Source organism: Zootoca vivipara, chromosome 13 (assembly GCF_963506605.1).
Source record: "Zootoca vivipara chromosome 13, rZooViv1.1, whole genome shotgun sequence".
Lineage (NCBI taxonomy): Eukaryota > Metazoa > Chordata > Lepidosauria > Squamata > Lacertidae > Zootoca > Zootoca vivipara.
In genome coordinates, this window is record NC_083288.1 from 39,788,824 (window position 1) to 39,805,340 (window position 16,517).

Sequence of the window (16,517 nt, forward strand, 5' to 3'; positions counted from 1 at the left end):
GGGGAATTGGTCTGGGGAATTATCCCTCCCCCTCTTGGCGGCAATTGTGTACCACACTCCTGCATCCTGCAGCCTCTTCTGTGTACACTTTGCCCATTTCTGATAATTTTCTCCTTGAAGGAAAATTATCTGTTCAGAGGCAGAGCTGTGCAAAAACTCCATTTTCCCTTCTCTCTTACTAACCGGGAAAATGCTGCAGCTCCTCACTGTCCACTGTCCTCACAGTCATTAATCACTGTGAAAGTTTTACTGCCCGCCATAAAACTTCAGGCTGCGCAGATCAAAGTCTCTTGCTTGCGTGCCTGCTGCGGCATGCTTGTAAAAGCTCCAGCTTTTACATACCTTCTCTCCTCTTTGTCCGACGTTACCAGCATCCTGTAGCTGCATTCGGAAAACGCTGCTGCCTTTCTACTGCCTGGGTCAGAACACCAGCCAGTTCTGCGACCTTCTAGGCGATTAGCCATTCCATTACTGGGCCCGGAACCCTTTGTTGGCATAACCGCAGAAGACCTGGGCCACCAAGCCCCCTGGTAAGCCTCTGCCGGGTGTCTTCTCTCCTGCGGTAGCCAGCTGTAACACGATCCAGGCTCCTTGGAGTCTGGACACGTTATCTGCAGAGCTCATCTCCAGCGTTAGCGTGGTTTGGCAGCATCAGCAGCATCAGAGAAAAGTCAGAGAAGTTCTTGCATATATACAAGCGTTTATTCTAAAGCATCTCGGAAGCAAGACCAAATGTGCCTGTCTCCATCAGCAAAGCGAAAGCAACTGACATTACAATAGTACAACAAACGGAAATATACATCATGTGACACAGTCAACATCCTCTTCCAAGCCTGTTCCTGTTTAAGGTGGAACAGAATCTACTATGAAATCCTAACATAATCCAGCTGTACACAGCTTCTCAGTATATAAGCCGGCAATCAGAAACACCCTTCAGCAGTCTTAGCAATAGCATTATAACATCACAACTAGGAGAGCTTTTACAGCCTTTTACCTAACCTTTTTCAAATAGCTATGATATTCATTATTTGAACTGTCTCATAGGATTAGCTAACCTTTAGTTTAAACAAAACTTGAGTCTTATTTTGGGGGATTTTGCCCCAGACTGCGGTGTAGCTTTCAGTTCTTTTCAGAGTCTACAGTTCCTGTCTAGTTTTTGATAAGAAAACCTCAGCCCCTAAATATTTGGGAGATTTAAGCTAATTTTGTTTTTTTGAACAATTTTTAGTTTAGTTTTAATATCATTCACTTTATCAATATCTCGTTTCAGGGATTTATCACGATATAGTATTGTTTTTGCGCTGAGTACACAGCTTCCCAGCAGAAATAACCAAAACATCAGAAACCTTTCCCACGTAGAAAAAAACCTTCTAGAACACTCCTGAACTAATCAGAATAGGAAAGATCTCTACCCATCAGATCAATACTATATGTACTAAGAAATGAAAACTGACACATGGGAAGAAGGCACTAAGGCATTGCTTTCTTATGTTGGGTCCTCACTGCAGCGGGCAGCCATTTTCTCCCAACCTTAGCAGGAGTCAAAATGGTTTTTAACCCCCCACCCTCATCCCCAGTGAAAATAAAATTTTATTGTTTCTTTTGTTTCCTTTATTTATTTTATTTATGACTCTGACCCATATGCCATACTGTCTCTTTTATTTAAAATATTTATATTAATCAGGCTTTTGGCTGATGAATATTCTACAGCCTTTCAAATGTGTTTGTGGGAAGGGGAGTGTTACTGTTTTGCTGTTCTGTTTTACTTGTTTACTTGGTTTTATCCTGTATTTTATTTTGTGAAGTGCCCTGGAATGTTATGATGAAGGGCGGTATATAAATCCAATGAAAAATAATATATATACCTATAACACTCTAGAAGCATAACTCCCTGGGGAAGTCACAGCAGTTTACAAAAAACAACCATAAATTAAACATTATTATAAATAAATATGAATATTTCATGTGGACATGCCATGGACCACCTAAATGAAGGTTGTGAACCAGTGCTGATCGATCCACTGACCAGTGTTTGGGAACCCCTAATATAGGAGAAATCCTAAGATCTCTGGTCCAAATCTAGTCATATATTGAGAATGTTTGCTGCCATGTACACAGCTATAGTTAACTTCATTAGGGGAAGAATGACTACCTGGGGTTAAAGATCGGGTTCCATGATCACTGCAGATGGTGACAGCAGTCACGCAATTAAAAGACGCCTGCTTCTTGGGAGAAAAGCAATGACAAACTTAGACAGCATCTTAAAAAGCAGAGACATCACCTTGCCGACAAAGGTCCGTATAGTTAAAGCTATGGTTTTCCCAGTGACAAGTGGAAAGTGAGAGCTTTCCCAGTGGAAGTGAGAGTTGGACCATAAAGAAGGCTGATCACCAAAGATTTGATGCTTTTGAATTATGGTGCTGGAGGAGACTCCTGAGAGTCCCATGGATTGCAAGAAGATCAAACCTATCCATCATGAAGGAAATCAGCCCTGACGGCTCACTGGAAGGACAGATCGTGAAGCTGAGGCTCCAATACTTTGGCCACCTCATGAGAAGAGAAGACTCCCTGGAAAAGACCCTGATGTTGGGGAAGATGGAGGGCACAAGGAGAAGGGGACGACAGAGGACGAGATGGTTGGACAGTGTTCTCGAAGCTACGAACATGATTCTGACCAAACTGCGGGAGGCAGTGGAAAACAGGAGTGCCTGGCGTGCTCTGGTCCATGGGGTCACGAAGAGTCGGACACGACTGAACGACTAAACAACAACAACAACGAACCCATCAACCTAACCTACTTGACAGGGTTGTTGTGAGCCTAGCCCCCCCCCCCCCCGGATCCTGAATTCACTTTGGAATGAGTTGTTCCCTTCTGTCTCCCTCCCTGATACATTAACCAAGACATTCTTTTTTTGGCCCCAACCTTATATTCATGCACATACAAACTGTTAAGTGCCTAGATAACAAGAATCGGCACTATGTATACATATTTTCTGGGTTTTTTTTATGAACGCACAGAAATCAGGGACTTCCCGATCATCTGCACAAGGCTTATGAGCCAAAATACAGTTTATCTATACCTGAGTAGTATCAAAGAAAAAAGAAAACTCATACCAGGTTTTCGCATTGAGCCAAGATTCTGCAGCCAGTAGACATGTAGCAGATTAAACATCCATGTATATATAATTATTCTGCTTCTAAGAAGTATATATTTGGCTAATAAGTATATATTTGTTACTCCCCAGATTTCTGTGCCCAAAACACCATGCAGTACTAAAGTGGTTTACAGCAAGGAAACGGAAGCTGCACACCAAATATATGCTGCACTGGAGTCAGATTTAGATACCCAGTTGTTTTTAAGTGACTTTCCTAAAAATTCACTTTTGCTATGTATGGTAAGTCATCAATTTATTACAACTGGGGCTTTGGCCTACTGAGCAACAACTCATCCCATCCAGAGTTCCCTTTATTGTTGATACAAACTACCTTTTGAGTTCTCAAATCTTTCCCTTCTTGTGGGAGACCCGCTCGTCCTTTTTTTCTTGGAGGAATCCAGTTGTTGGGCTCCCTCTTCTTCTCCCTTTGATGCAGAGATGGCAGGAATTTGCACTCCACTTTCTATACCTTCAGATTTGCCACAGTTCCCATCGCTGGCTCCACTTCCTTTGCTAGAAGACAGAGGGGCACTTAGGCTCTCAGCCCCACTTCCTACCCGCGGAGATGCACAGCTCTCTAGATCCTCATCTCTACCTCCGTTCTCTGCGCCCATGGCAGCATCACTGGGGTTCTCCGCTACATCCAGGGAATCTGGAGTCTTGACTTCTCTCTCTTTGCTGGAGAGCAGGAGACTGGCATCATCTGGGTCCTCAGTGCTGCTTGCACCCCATGGAAGCATAATAGCATCATCTGGGCTCTGAGATCCACTTCCTGCCTCTGAGGATACAGGAGAACGTAGACTCTCAACCTCTCCTACGCCCTCTCGGGACCGGGGAGCATCCTGGTTTCCAGATCTAGCCAGATCCATGCTATTGGATCCACTTCTTTCCCCTGAAAATTCAACAGAGTCTGGGACATGAAGGTCTTTCCTGAGATTCAAGTGATCTGAAAGCATCAGATGAAAAGCAAACAATAACAAAACAAAAAGGTCAGATTGGGGGGGAAGCTCAAAACTTTGTCATTACAAATTCAATTTCCTTCTTTTTACAATTAACTGCAGGTGATGCCGAATGACTTCTGTTGAAGCAGGGTGGATAAAAATCAATGATTTTTTTTAAAAAAATTTTTATTTAAATTTGATTTTTAAAACAAAATGCTTTTGGAGGAAAAAAAATTCTAAAGATAGTTTCCTATTAAAGTTGCATTATAGTCCAAAGGCTATTCATCAGGAAATAAGGATTTGTTTTTAAGTTTTTCATGTGTGCTAAAACTCAGTCTAATATTTTTTTTAAAAAATTGTTTAACCACATCAGTTAACAAACATGGATACATATGCTATACTGTAATGTTATTGTTTTAGTTATATAAATTGTTTAAATTGTTATTAAAGAAATGATTATTTTTCTCCTTCCAATAAAGTACAGCAAAGTTAACAAAATATAAAGAGTTAACCTCAAAATAATTTCATAATTATCTGCCCATGTATTTGTAATAGTATAACCAAATCAGTAATTTTTGATATAACGGTAAAAACTCTGAAAATTTATTATTCGAAAAATGAAACCTTCATCTGGTTGTAAATATTAAGATTATACTAGCAAGAATGAGTCTTTTTTGTAAAAATATATATTTAAATCAAAGTCTTACTGACTAGTGATTTAAATCGATTTAAATCAAATCCACCCTGTGTTGAAGCAAAATCAAAAGCATCTGAAAATCAAAAGCTAAACTGCACCCAGTGTGATTCAATGTTTCCACCAGGGGTGTTTGTTCTAAACCCCCCCCCCCCATCTTTTGCCAAGGTTGTTGGGGCAAGTGTTTATCTTTATTGTGACTTTATATTGACTGCTCAATTGCTCTCTTCCCCTCATTGCTCTCATTGCTCCTAGGCAGTGCCGGGATCAGCTGGCTTTGCTCTGTTCGTTCCTTTTTTAAGCCCTCTGTTTCCTCAAGTTCATTTGAGCAGCTTGCCCTCTTTTGCTGTGCGGAGGCACTGCACGTGGCGCTGGGGAGTTTATGCAGGCTCTTTCGAGCTTGCATATTTTCTCTCTATTTCCATTTTGCTTATTTGCGTTATTCAGTGCTTGTTTAATTTGATTTAGGCTTGCTCAGTACCAGAGAGCAATAGTACTGGTGGCTGGTTCTTCAGTCACAGCGAACACGGCTTCTCTGGGTCCTAGTGCCCCAATACTTTTACAAGGTTTCGCTTGTACCGTGAGTCTATTGCTGGCAGTGGCTTATGTTTATAAGTGACAGTTTTCCTGCTAAGTACTGGTACCTGCATGTCATAAGCATTTGAATTAAAATAACCATATTGAAATCAAATCTGATGTTTAATTTTAATTTGGTGTGCGGTGGGAGAGGGGTCATCTTATACGGTGAGTATATACCAAACTCTATATTTTAACTTGAAAATTAGGGGGTCATCTTATACCATAACAAACAAACAAATCCCCCTCCTGTTTAAAAGGCCATGGATTGTTTAATTAGCAAAAAGCCTGAGAGAAGGAAAATGCTTTTGCCCGGAGCCTAAAGATATGTAACAAAGGCACCAGGCAAGCCTTCCTAGGGAGAGCATTCCACAAGTGGGGAGCCATAGCAGAAAAGGCCCGTTCTCATTTTGCCTCCCTCCAGACCTCTCATGGAGGAGGCTCAAGAACAGGCATCCCCAAACTGCGGCCCTCCAGATGTTTTGGCCTACAACTCCCATGATCCCTATCTAACAGCACCAGTGGTCAGGGATGGTGGGAACTGTAGTCCAAAACATCTGGAGGGCCGAAGTTTGGGGATGCCTGCTCAAGAAGATGGTGATTGCAGGAACTCGGTTGCTTTCTATGGGGAGAGGCTTTGTGGTCCTGAACTGTTTCAGGATGGTCCTACTCAGTGGTTTCATGTAGATGTTAAACAGCAAAGGAGATAAAAATTGAACCCTGAGGAATTCCACATTGATGCTTTCGTGGAGCTGAAGAGCACCCCCTAAGCATCACCGCAAAGCAGTGCCACCCACTCCTAGCTTGGACAGCCGCTCCGGAAAGATACTATGGTAGATGGTATTGAAAGTTTGAGAAGAAGTTACAAGAACACATTTCCCCTATCTCTTGACAGAGATCATCATACAGGACAGGCATCCCCAAACTAAGGCCCGCGGACCAGATGCGGCCTACCAGGGTCCTGGACCCGACCCTCCCAGGGCCAGGAGGTGATTGCAGAGGAGAGAGGTACCCCGTGTGCCCTGGACCCCGTGTGCCCTGTCTCCCGCTCCAGGCATAGCTGCCAAGTTATCCCTTTTTAAAAGGGATTTTCCCTTATGCTGAATAGGCTTCCTCGCGAGAAAAGGGAAAACTTGGCAGCTATGGCTCCAGGCCTCCTCGCCTGCCTGTGAGCATGCTGCCTGGGCAACCTGGGCCTCTCCCAACCTGCCTCCCTGCCCCGGAGGCTGGCGATGCATAGCCTCTGCCACCTCCGCCTCCCTGGGCGCCCGTCGGATGGCTAAGTGTATGTGATTTATTGTAGCCTATTTTTTTGCGGGGGAATGTTTGTTTAAAGGTGGTTGACAGTAGAAGTAAATATAATGCAGTTTTAATTCTACTTAATTCTGCTATTAGAGTGTAAGAGCTCTCTTCCAAAACTCTCTCTCCAACACACCCTGCATTCCCTTTCCACTGTGATGATGATGAGGAGCTCTCTGCGGCCAAAGGCCAGGCTCTCCACTTCAAATGCCGCCTCTGCTGGCCAAACACTTGTGAGCAGGTTTGCTTTGCAGAATCGAGGTGAGCAGAACAGAGAGCCACTGCCAGTGTGCACACAGTGCTTTGCAATGATCCCCCAAGGGGGAAGAAGCAGCGCAGGTCCAAGATACTTTGCTGCCTGAGGAAAAGGGCAAGATAGTGCCACACACCCTGTATCCTGACTGGACTGACTGTTGAATCTGACATTCCCACTGGTGGCAGGACAGTGTCCTTTATGGTACATGGGGCCAACGTCACCTGGGTGGGTGTAGGGCAGGCTGGGGGGCCCAGAAAGTTCTCTCCCTTCAGGCCCTTGTTGTCACTCTGCACCTCCAGCCCATGACACCTGAGGTACCTGCCTCACCCTGTCTCATAACAGGGCCAGCCTGGGGAAGGAGGGTTACACCTACTCACAGAAACTGCACTCCCTTCCAGGGACGAGGTGAACTATGAGCACCAGCTGCTCACTGCTGCTCATGTCTGCTCTTGCGGCTTCCAGGACCTCACAACTACATTCCCCATGTCATTGGTATCAACATGCACCCAGGCCACCAACTGCTCCCCAGCACTCTCTCTCAGGCTATCCACCAAATGGCTGAGGATGGCAGTCTTCACCAAGCTGCTACTGGCCTCAGTGTGTTCTGCCATTGGGGACATCAGGTGAATGGTAAGTGGGAGGTCATGCGCAGCACATTCTACAAGCTCCTCCCCTTTGGCAGTCTAGGAAGAACTTTCCTTTTCAGTCCTCTGAATGCCACATCCCTCGGAGGCCCCGCATGACATGAAGGTAATGTGTAGAAACTAGTCTTTGCACAAAAAATGCATTGGTTGCTCCACCCACGTTTGCCTTTGGCTCCACCCACTACCAGCAGGGAAGGTTGCCCAGAAAGAAATGCCGCCCTCAGGCAGAAAATTATTTTCCTGGCCCTGCCTCAAAGAAATAGGTTTTGAAAGGCAAAAACAAACCAATAGCTCCAGCCTCTGCTGCCAAGTTGCAAACTCACCTGGATGGGATTCTGACATCAGCACTGAGTGGCCAAAACTCTGGAGTGGATTTCGAGTCTCATCTGTAAAGTGCTAAGTGGTTTCTTAATTCATATGGCTGTTGTGATAACAAGGAAGAAGGAAGTTATATCTAAACACTTTTAAGGTTTGGGAAGAATAGTGAGACTCACCATTTTTTTGAACTTGCAGGGCATGTTTGTTTAAAGGTGGTTGAGTGTAGAAGTAAATATAATTCACCGAGTGGCCAGAAATCTGGAGCGGATTTTGAGTCTCATCTGTAAAGTGATAAGTGGTTATTAAAAACTTCCCTAAACAGGGCTGCCTTCAGATGTCTTTTAAAAATAGGATAACTGCTTATTTCCTTAACACCTGATGGAAGGGTGTTCCACAGGGTGGGTGCCACTGCCGAGAAAGCCCTCTGTCTGTTTCCCTGCAACCTCACTTCTTGCAATGAGGGAACCGCCAGAAGGCCCTCGGCGCTGGATCTCAGTGTCCGGGCTGAACGATGGGGGTGGAGATGCTCCTTCAGGTATACAGGACCGAGGCCGTTTAGGGCTTTAAAGGTCAGTGCCAACACTTTGAATTGTGCTTGGAAACATACTGGGAGCCAGTGTAGATCTCTCAGGACTGGTGTTATGTGATCCCGGCAGCCACTCCCAGTCACCAGTCTAGCTGCCGCATTCTGGATTAATTGCAGTTTCCAGGTCAATTTCAAAGGTAGCCCCACATAGAGCGCATTGCAGTAGTCCAAGCGGGAGATAACCAGAGCATACACCACTCTGGCGAGACAGTCTGCGGACAGGTAGGGTCTCAGCCTGCGTACCAGATGGAGCTGGTAGACTGCCACCCTGGACACAGAATTAACCTGTGCCTCCATGGACAGCTGTGAGTCCAAAATGACTCCCAGGCTGCACACCTGGTCCTTCAGGGGCACAGTTACCCCATTCAGAACCAGGGAGTCCCCCACACCCTGTCCCCCAAAACAGTAGCTACTTCTGTCTTGTCAGGATTCAACCTCAATCTGTTAGCCACCATGCATCCTCCAACTGCCTCCAGGCATTCACATAGGACCTTCACTGCCTTAACTGGCTCTGATTTAAAAGAGAGGTAGAGCTGGGTGTCATCTGCATACTGATGAACACCCAGCCCAAACCCCTTGATGATCTCTCCCAGCGGCTTCATATAGATATTAAAAAGCATGGGGGAGAGAACAGAACCCTGAGGCACCCCACAAGTGAGTGCCCAGGGGTCTGAACACTCATCCCCCAACACCACTTTCTGAACACGGCCCAGGAGGAAGGAGCGGAACCACTGTATGACGGTGCCCCCAGCTCCCAGCTCCTCTAGACGGTCCAGAAGGATGTTATGGTCAATGGTGTCAAAGGCCGCTGAGAGATCCAGCAGAACTAGGAAACTAGTCTTTTTTTCTTTTCTTTTTTTAAAAAATGCATTTGTTGCTCCACCCACGTTTGCCTTTGGCCCCACCCACCACCAGCAGGGAAGGTTGCCCAGAAAGGAATGCAGCCCTCAGGCAGAAATAGGGTTGCCAGACTCAATAGAGGACATGACTTCTGTGCCTTTAATTGCCCTGCTCTCTTTTGAGTCTGGAAACCTTAAAGAGAAACCAGCAGACCCTTTGTTTAATTTCCAAGCAAAGGGTCTGCTGGTTTCTCTTTAAGGTTTCCAGACTCAAAAGAGAGCAGGGCAATTAAAGGCACATAAGTCCTGTCCTCTATATTGAGTCTGGCAAGCCTAGGCAGAAAAATATTTTCCTGGCCCTGCCTCAAAGAAATAGATTTTTAAAAGGCAAAAACAAACCAATAGCTCCAGCCTCTGCTGCCAATTTGCAAACTCACCTGGATGGGATTCTGACATCAGCACTGAGTGGCCAAAACTCTGGAGCGGATTTCGAGTCTCATCTGTAAAGTGATAAGTGGTTTCTTAATTCATACGGCTGTTGTGATGACAAGGAAGAAGGAAGATATATCTAAACGTTTTTAAGGTTTGGGAAGAATGGTGAGACTCACCGTGTTTTTGAACATGCAGGGCATGATTTGAACCAGGACATGCGACTTCTAAGCATTCCAGGAACTGGCAACAGGCGGCTTCTCCTTTTGCTTGTATCAGAATGAGCAATTCTCTACTTTTTTTCTTTGAGTCTTCGTATTTCTCCAGGCCCTCATATTCTTCTTTTGTGATGACAATCTCTGAGCGTAACTCATCTAAAACACAGTCTATGTTATTCTGAAGTATATCAATTAATTGCTTTCTCCCTTTCCGTATAATTTCGTAGCTGGACATAATCTCTGAAAGCAGCAGTCTGTGAAAGAAACATTTTATTTAGAGAATAATGTTGTCTTATACCAAATTGAATTTTTGTTTTTCTACTTCAGCTGCAAACTGTGGGTGGTTCCAGACGTGCTATTTTAGGGTGGGATTCAGTTGCTAACCAGCAAATTTAATTTGTGCAATTTGATTTTTAGCACTTGCACCACAAACCCCCTCCCCTCCTCTGCCAGACATTTTTGAGCCCTTGGCAAGGGGCTGTATTGGCGCCTCCGAAGCTAGAAAAGACCATGGACCAGAAATGTTCTCTTTTTGTTGCCTTTCACTCTCTGCCAGTGACTTCCTCCACGGCCACTGGGGTCAGGTGTGTTCTGTTCTGCCTGCCTCCCCTCCTCCATCTATCTGCCTGTGTGATGGCCTGGGATTCAGACTCAGATGCTGAACCTGAGGGATCTCAGCCTGCACAGGATTCCCCACCTCCAGATCCAGCTGAGCCAGGACTAGGGCAGGAGCTTGAAGGGCCCTCACCTGTGCTGGATCCTCAGGTGCAGGGATCAGCTGAGTCTGCTCTGGTCCCAGATGTGCTGGAGGACCCATTGCCTGCAGTTGTCCCATTCTCAGCCCCATCAGAGGAAGCTGAGGCTACCCCTGGGTCCGGTAACCCACCCGCCTTTCCTGAGCTGCAGAGGCTCAGGGCAGAGAGGCAAAGGGAACTAAGTTCCTGCAGGAGGAGTGCTTGCCTCCAGGAGAGGCGAGTCACTGGAGGATCGGGGCCGCCCTATGCCTCGGGGCAGATAAAGGCCAGCCAGCCCAGCCCCAAGTTGCATGAGCAACGCAGTTGCTAACCTCTACCTGCCTGTGGCCACATCCCTGCTCCTGACCTGGACCTTGCCCTGCTTCCTGCCTTGCTCCTTGCCACACTGAACCCATGTAGGACTCCTGGAACTTGGACTGGACTTTGACTGTGCCTCATGGATTCCCCCCCCCCCCCGGCATGTTCCTGAGCTTTGGCTACCCGGCTAGATCCACGGACTGTTTACTGACCCTGCTGCCTCGCCACTGGACATTGTTCCCACTGGACCTGTCCCTGTAGTCCGGGACTGCTGACCGCGGCCCTGCTCGGTCCTGGATGAGTACCTGAACTGCCCACCCGCTGGCTTCCTGCTCCCATTCACTGCTTTCCCTTCTGCCTTCTACCCTCCTCCCTCCCTCCCTCCTTTTTCCCTCCTCCTGCAACTCATGCCCACCCTCTCTGCCTTTTTTCATTCTGAGCTGCTCACACTGGGTAGGGGCCACACAGGGCTGCTGCAACGGCCCATGCTGGTTTTCTCCACCAGGGTGCCTGCATGTCTCATCGCTGACCCCCCCCCCCACCAGCAGAGGAGCATCCCAGGTAGTGTACTGACAGCCAGCCAATCTGAGCCACTCTGGGAGTAGCCAGGATTTTTTTTGGGGGGGGGTCCCCAAAAGTTGTTGAGCTTGTTTGGGGAGATTGCCCCCCAAAAGTTGTTCAACTGGAGGCACATGCTTATGCTAGAGGGGCAGGATTGGGTGTTTTTAATGCTTTTCAATAATTTCTGAGGATCTGCAGCTAACAGGAAGTGGAGAAACAAAAAATTTAAAAAATCCTTCCAGTATCACCTTTGAGACCAACTAAGTTTGTCACAGGTATGATAAACCCATGACAAACTTAGTTGGTCTCTAAGGTTCTACTGGAAGGAATTTTATTTACTTGTTTATTTTTTATTTATTGTTTCGACTACGTCAGACCAACACGGCTACCTACCTGTAGGAAGTGGTGATTCACTCTGTGCTGTGAAATGCTTCTCTGCCTCTTCCTGCGCAGCAAAAACCTCAATAAAAGACACAGAACACAGCATTTTTTAAAGATCAGTTGGCAACCATACTTATTATGCCTACCAATTTTTCATTGCCCTGTATAGGTTTTCAAATAGTAAGAACACAATGCAAGCAATCTCCTATATATATACCGTGTTTCCCCTTTTTTAAGACACCGTCTTATAACTTTTTTTCCTTAAAAAAACACAGGGTGGCTTATTTTCGGTGGGATGTCTTATTTTTATTGCGTCAGTATGGTACGGTACAGCAATTTGCGCGCTGAACAGGCGGTGGAGAAGTCAGCTGAGAGGCGTGTTTTCCCCCTGCGTCTGTTGCCGGTTTGCTGGCTCCCTGAGCACGCAGGAGGGGCTGAGGAGGTGACAGGAACAGGGCCGTCTTAAGTCTACCCAGCACTGTGGAAGGCAACTGAGCAGGAGAGAGGGTGGCGCTGTAAGAAGGACTCAGGAACGTGGCATCATACCAGATAATAACTCTGATCCATCTTGCTGAGGATTGACTGCACTTGGTGATGGAGGCTCGCTAGGGTTTCATGCAGGACCTTCGCAGAGCTACCTGAAGATGTGGGATCCTTCTGCATGCAGGACAGATGTTCTGCCAGTGAGCCACCACCCTTCACCAAAGGGACTTCTGATACTTCAAGGAGATGGTTGTGTGTTGCGCTCTGGATGACAGATGCATAGATCTGGAACTGGGCTGAGGTTGACTCACTGGAGCTGCTCTCCTGGTTCCAGGGTTTAAGGGCCAGAAGTATAAAGCAGCACCCTATGTTTCTGAGGAGAGAGGGAGGGAGGGAAGGAAGGAAGGAAAGAGGGAGTGGGAGGGAGAGAGGAAGGAAAGAGGGGAGAGAAAGAAGAGTAGGAAAGAAGGAAGGGAATAAAGAAGGAAAGAAAAAGAAAGAGGGAGAGAAGACAGAAAGGGAGAAAGAAGGAAGGAAGGAGAGGGAAAGAAAGAATAAGAACGAGGGAGAGGAAGAAAGATGGGAAGGAAGGAAGGAAGGAAAGGAAGGATGTGGAAAAGAGAGGAGAGGAAAATAGAATTTGGTAGGCGGGGAAAGTGGGGAACAAACTAACGAAGGCTGAAAAAGATGTGTCCGAAGGGGAAAGGGGGATGAGGAAAACAAGTGAACCGTAAAGAGGAGGAGAGGCAAAGAGGGGAAAGTGAAAAGGAACAAAAGGAGAAATCTGGAGAGTTGGGCAGGGGAGAGGTGGGCAGGGTCCTGCCTGCTCCCACGCAGGGCTTCCACGCCTCGTCAGTGCACGAGGCTTGAGACAAATTACAAAGGCAAACAGGGGCTTTTGGGGACGGTGGCAGCGGAGCCGGCAGCGGAGCCGGCAGCTTTCGCACACTCGAGGCGAGCCGCGCTGACGGGAGAAAGGTGTCTCTCTTCCCCCACCTCCGGCACAGTGGCGAAGTTTGCTTTGTCTCCCTACTTCACGCCCTGAGGCACCGACTTCCCCAGGAGCAGTCACCCACCCCAGGATCGGTGCCTGGAGGATCGCTGCCTCTGCAGGACTCTCGCGCGGAGGTTTCCTTCCGCAAGCTCCAGGCACCGATCCGCTAACGGCGCCTGCAAAAGGGGCCTGCCCACATCAGGACGGAAGAAAGGGAAAGGCATCCCAGAAAGAGAAAGCCACGCCATATCCCTTTCGACCGGTTAACGTCCCTCTCTCCCTTCGTGGAGGCTGTCAGAGTAAGCGCGGCTTCTCTCTCCCCGCCTGGGCTGCGTCTCATTCGCAACAGTGTGCAGAGAGAAAGGCACCTCTCTGCTCTGTCCCGCCCCATTGTGAACCCAGCGGGCAGCGGCACCATCCCGGCTACATCCCCACGGCGGCCCTCCCTGCCTTCAAGACTGCTTTGCCAGAGGCACAGCGATCTGCACCCCAGGAGAGCACGGCATCGGGCAGCTGGCCTGGCTAAGTGGGGGGGGGCGCCACCGCTCGACGGAGGCAGCTCCGCCGACACGTGGGCGGCTCAGTGTGCATGCCTCCTCGATGCGCCCCTGCTGGGCGGGCGCCGGGCTGCACCGTGCCATTCAGCCCAATGGGAAGGACGCCCCTGGGCAGGAGCAATGGCGGCTTACTTTCGGGGTACGTCTTACTTCTATTACTTATAGGAAAACCCTGCCATGGCTTACTTTTTGACTACGAATTAAAAAAGGGGAAACACGGTATATATATATATATATATATATATATATATATATATATATATATATATTCTCTTTTGTGTTGTTCCCCACAAGATAGATAGATAGATAGATAGATAGATAGATAGATAGATGATAGATAGATATGCTACTAAAGGGACCACCTATTTGGACACACAGTGGATACTAATATCACCCCAAATGTAGGGCAGGATCTATCACAATGGGAAATTCCATTTAATAAGGAAGAGTTTGTGAAATGTACACAAACTCTAAGCATCCACACAAGATCTGTATGCTTTGCATATCAGGTAGAAAGCAATAGAACCTACCTTCTTTTCTCTGTAGGAGCAGCAGAAAGACTTCTCACCTCCTAGTAAACAGCTGTGCTTCTCCTATACCGTGTTTCCCCTTTTTTAAGACACCGTCTTATAACTTTTTTTCCTTAAAAAAACACAGGGTGGCTTATTTTCGGTGGGATGTCTTATTTTTATTGCGTCAGTATGGTACGGTACAGCAATTTGCGCGCTGAACAGGCGGTGGAGAAGTCAGCTGAGAGGCGTGTTTTCCCCCTGCGTCTGTTGCCGGTTTGCTGGCTCCCTGAGCACGCAGGAGGGGCTGAGGAGGTGACAGGAACAGGGCCGTCTTAAGTCTACCCAGCACTGTGGAAGGCAACTGAGCAGGAGAGAGGGTGGCGCTGTAAGAAGGACTCAGGAACGTGGCATCATACCAGATAATAACTCTGATCCATCTTGCTGAGGATTGACTGCACTTGGTGATGGAGGCTCGCTAGGGTTTCATGCAGGACCTTCGCAGAGCTACCTGAAGATGTGGGATCCTTCTGCATGCAGGACAGATGTTCTGCCAGTGAGCCACCACCCTTCACCAAAGGGACTTCTGATACTTCAAGGAGATGGTTGTGTGTTGCGCTCTGGATGACAGATGCATAGATCTGGAACTGGGCTGAGGTTGACTCACTGGAGCTGCTCTCCTGGTTCCAGGGTTTAAGGGCCAGAAGTATAAAGCAGCACCCTATGTTTCTGAGGAGAGAGGGAGGGAGGGAAGGAAGGAAGGAAAGAGGGAGTGGGAGGGAGAGAGGAAGGAAAGAGGGGAGAGAAAGAAGAGTAGGAAAGAAGGAAGGGAATAAAGAAGGAAAGAAAAAGAAAGAGGGAGAGAAGACAGAAAGGGAGAAAGAAGGAAGGAAGGAGAGGGAAAGAAAGAATAAGAACGAGGGAGAGGAAGAAAGATGGGAAGGAAGGAAGGAAGGAAAGGAAGGATGTGGAAAAGAGAGGAGAGGAAAATAGAATTTGGTAGGCGGGGAAAGTGGGGAACAAACTAACGAAGGCTGAAAAAGATGTGTCCGAAGGGGAAAGGGGGATGAGGAAAACAAGTGAACCGTAAAGAGGAGGAGAGGCAAAGAGGGGAAAGTGAAAAGGAACAAAAGGAGAAATCTGGAGAGTTGGGCAGGGGAGAGGTGGGCAGGGTCCTGCCTGCTCCCACGCAGGGCTTCCACGCCTCGTCAGTGCACGAGGCTTGAGACAAATTACAAAGGCAAACAGGGGCTTTTGGGGACGGTGGCAGCGGAGCCGGCAGCGGAGCCGGCAGCTTTCGCACACTCGAGGCGAGCCGCGCTGACGGGAGAAAGGTGTCTCTCTTCCCCCACCTCCGGCACAGTGGCGAAGTTTGCTTTGTCTCCCTACTTCACGCCCTGAGGCACCGACTTCCCCAGGAGCAGTCACCCACCCCAGGATCGGTGCCTGGAGGATCGCTGCCTCTGCAGGACTCTCGCGCGGAGGTTTCCTTCCGCAAGCTCCAGGCACCGATCCGCTAACGGCGCCTGCAAAAGGGGCCTGCCCACATCAGGACGGAAGAAAGGGAAAGGCATCCCAGAAAGAGAAAGCCACGCCATATCCCTTTCGACCGGTTAACGTCCCTCTCTCCCTTCGTGGAGGCTGTCAGAGTAAGCGCGGCTTCTCTCTCCCCGCCTGGGCTGCGTCTCATTCGCAACAGTGTGCAGAGAGAAAGGCACCTCTCTGCTCTGTCCCGCCCCATTGTGAACCCAGCGGGCAGCGGCACCATCCCGGCTACATCCCCACGGCGGCCCTCCCTGCCTTCAAGACTGCTTTGCCAGAGGCACAGCGATCTGCACCCCAGGAGAGCACGGCATCGGGCAGCTGGCCTGGCTAAGTGGGGGGGGGCGCCACCGCTCGACGGAGGCAGCTCCGCCGACACGTGGGCGGCTCAGTGTGCATGCCTCCTCGATGCGCCCCTGCTGGGCGGGCGCCGGGCTGCACCGTGCCATTCAGCCCAATGGGAAGGACGCCCCTGGGCAGGAG

The 16,517-nt window shown here is 48.2% G+C and overlaps 1 protein-coding gene across 7 annotated transcripts in view; it reads right to left on the reverse strand.

Moving 5' to 3' along the window:
- The window catches only part of LOC132593050 (uncharacterized), a 194,476-nt gene extending 179,895 nt beyond the window's left edge, over positions 1–14,581 (reverse strand). For 2 of the 7 annotated variants that reach the window (XM_060281738.1, XM_060281744.1), the window contains exons 1-5: positions 14,514–14,575; positions 11,962–12,028; positions 9,917–10,209; positions 9,746–9,808; positions 8,060–8,164 (exon numbers count right to left, since the gene is read on the reverse strand). In XM_060281738.1, the coding sequence (XP_060137721.1) occupies positions 8,060–8,164; positions 9,746–9,808; positions 9,917–10,190 (442 nt within the window). In that variant the 5' untranslated portion in view covers positions 10,191–10,209; positions 11,962–12,028; positions 14,514–14,575. Of the gene's footprint in view, positions 1–3,486; positions 4,102–7,888; positions 7,987–8,059; positions 8,165–9,745; positions 9,809–9,916; positions 10,210–11,961; positions 12,029–14,513 lie in introns of all 7 variants that reach the window. The other 5 variants (XM_060281741.1, XM_060281736.1, XM_060281739.1 and 2 more) reach the window with 5 other exon arrangements.
- Between the last annotated feature and the right edge of the window lie 1,936 nt (positions 14,582–16,517).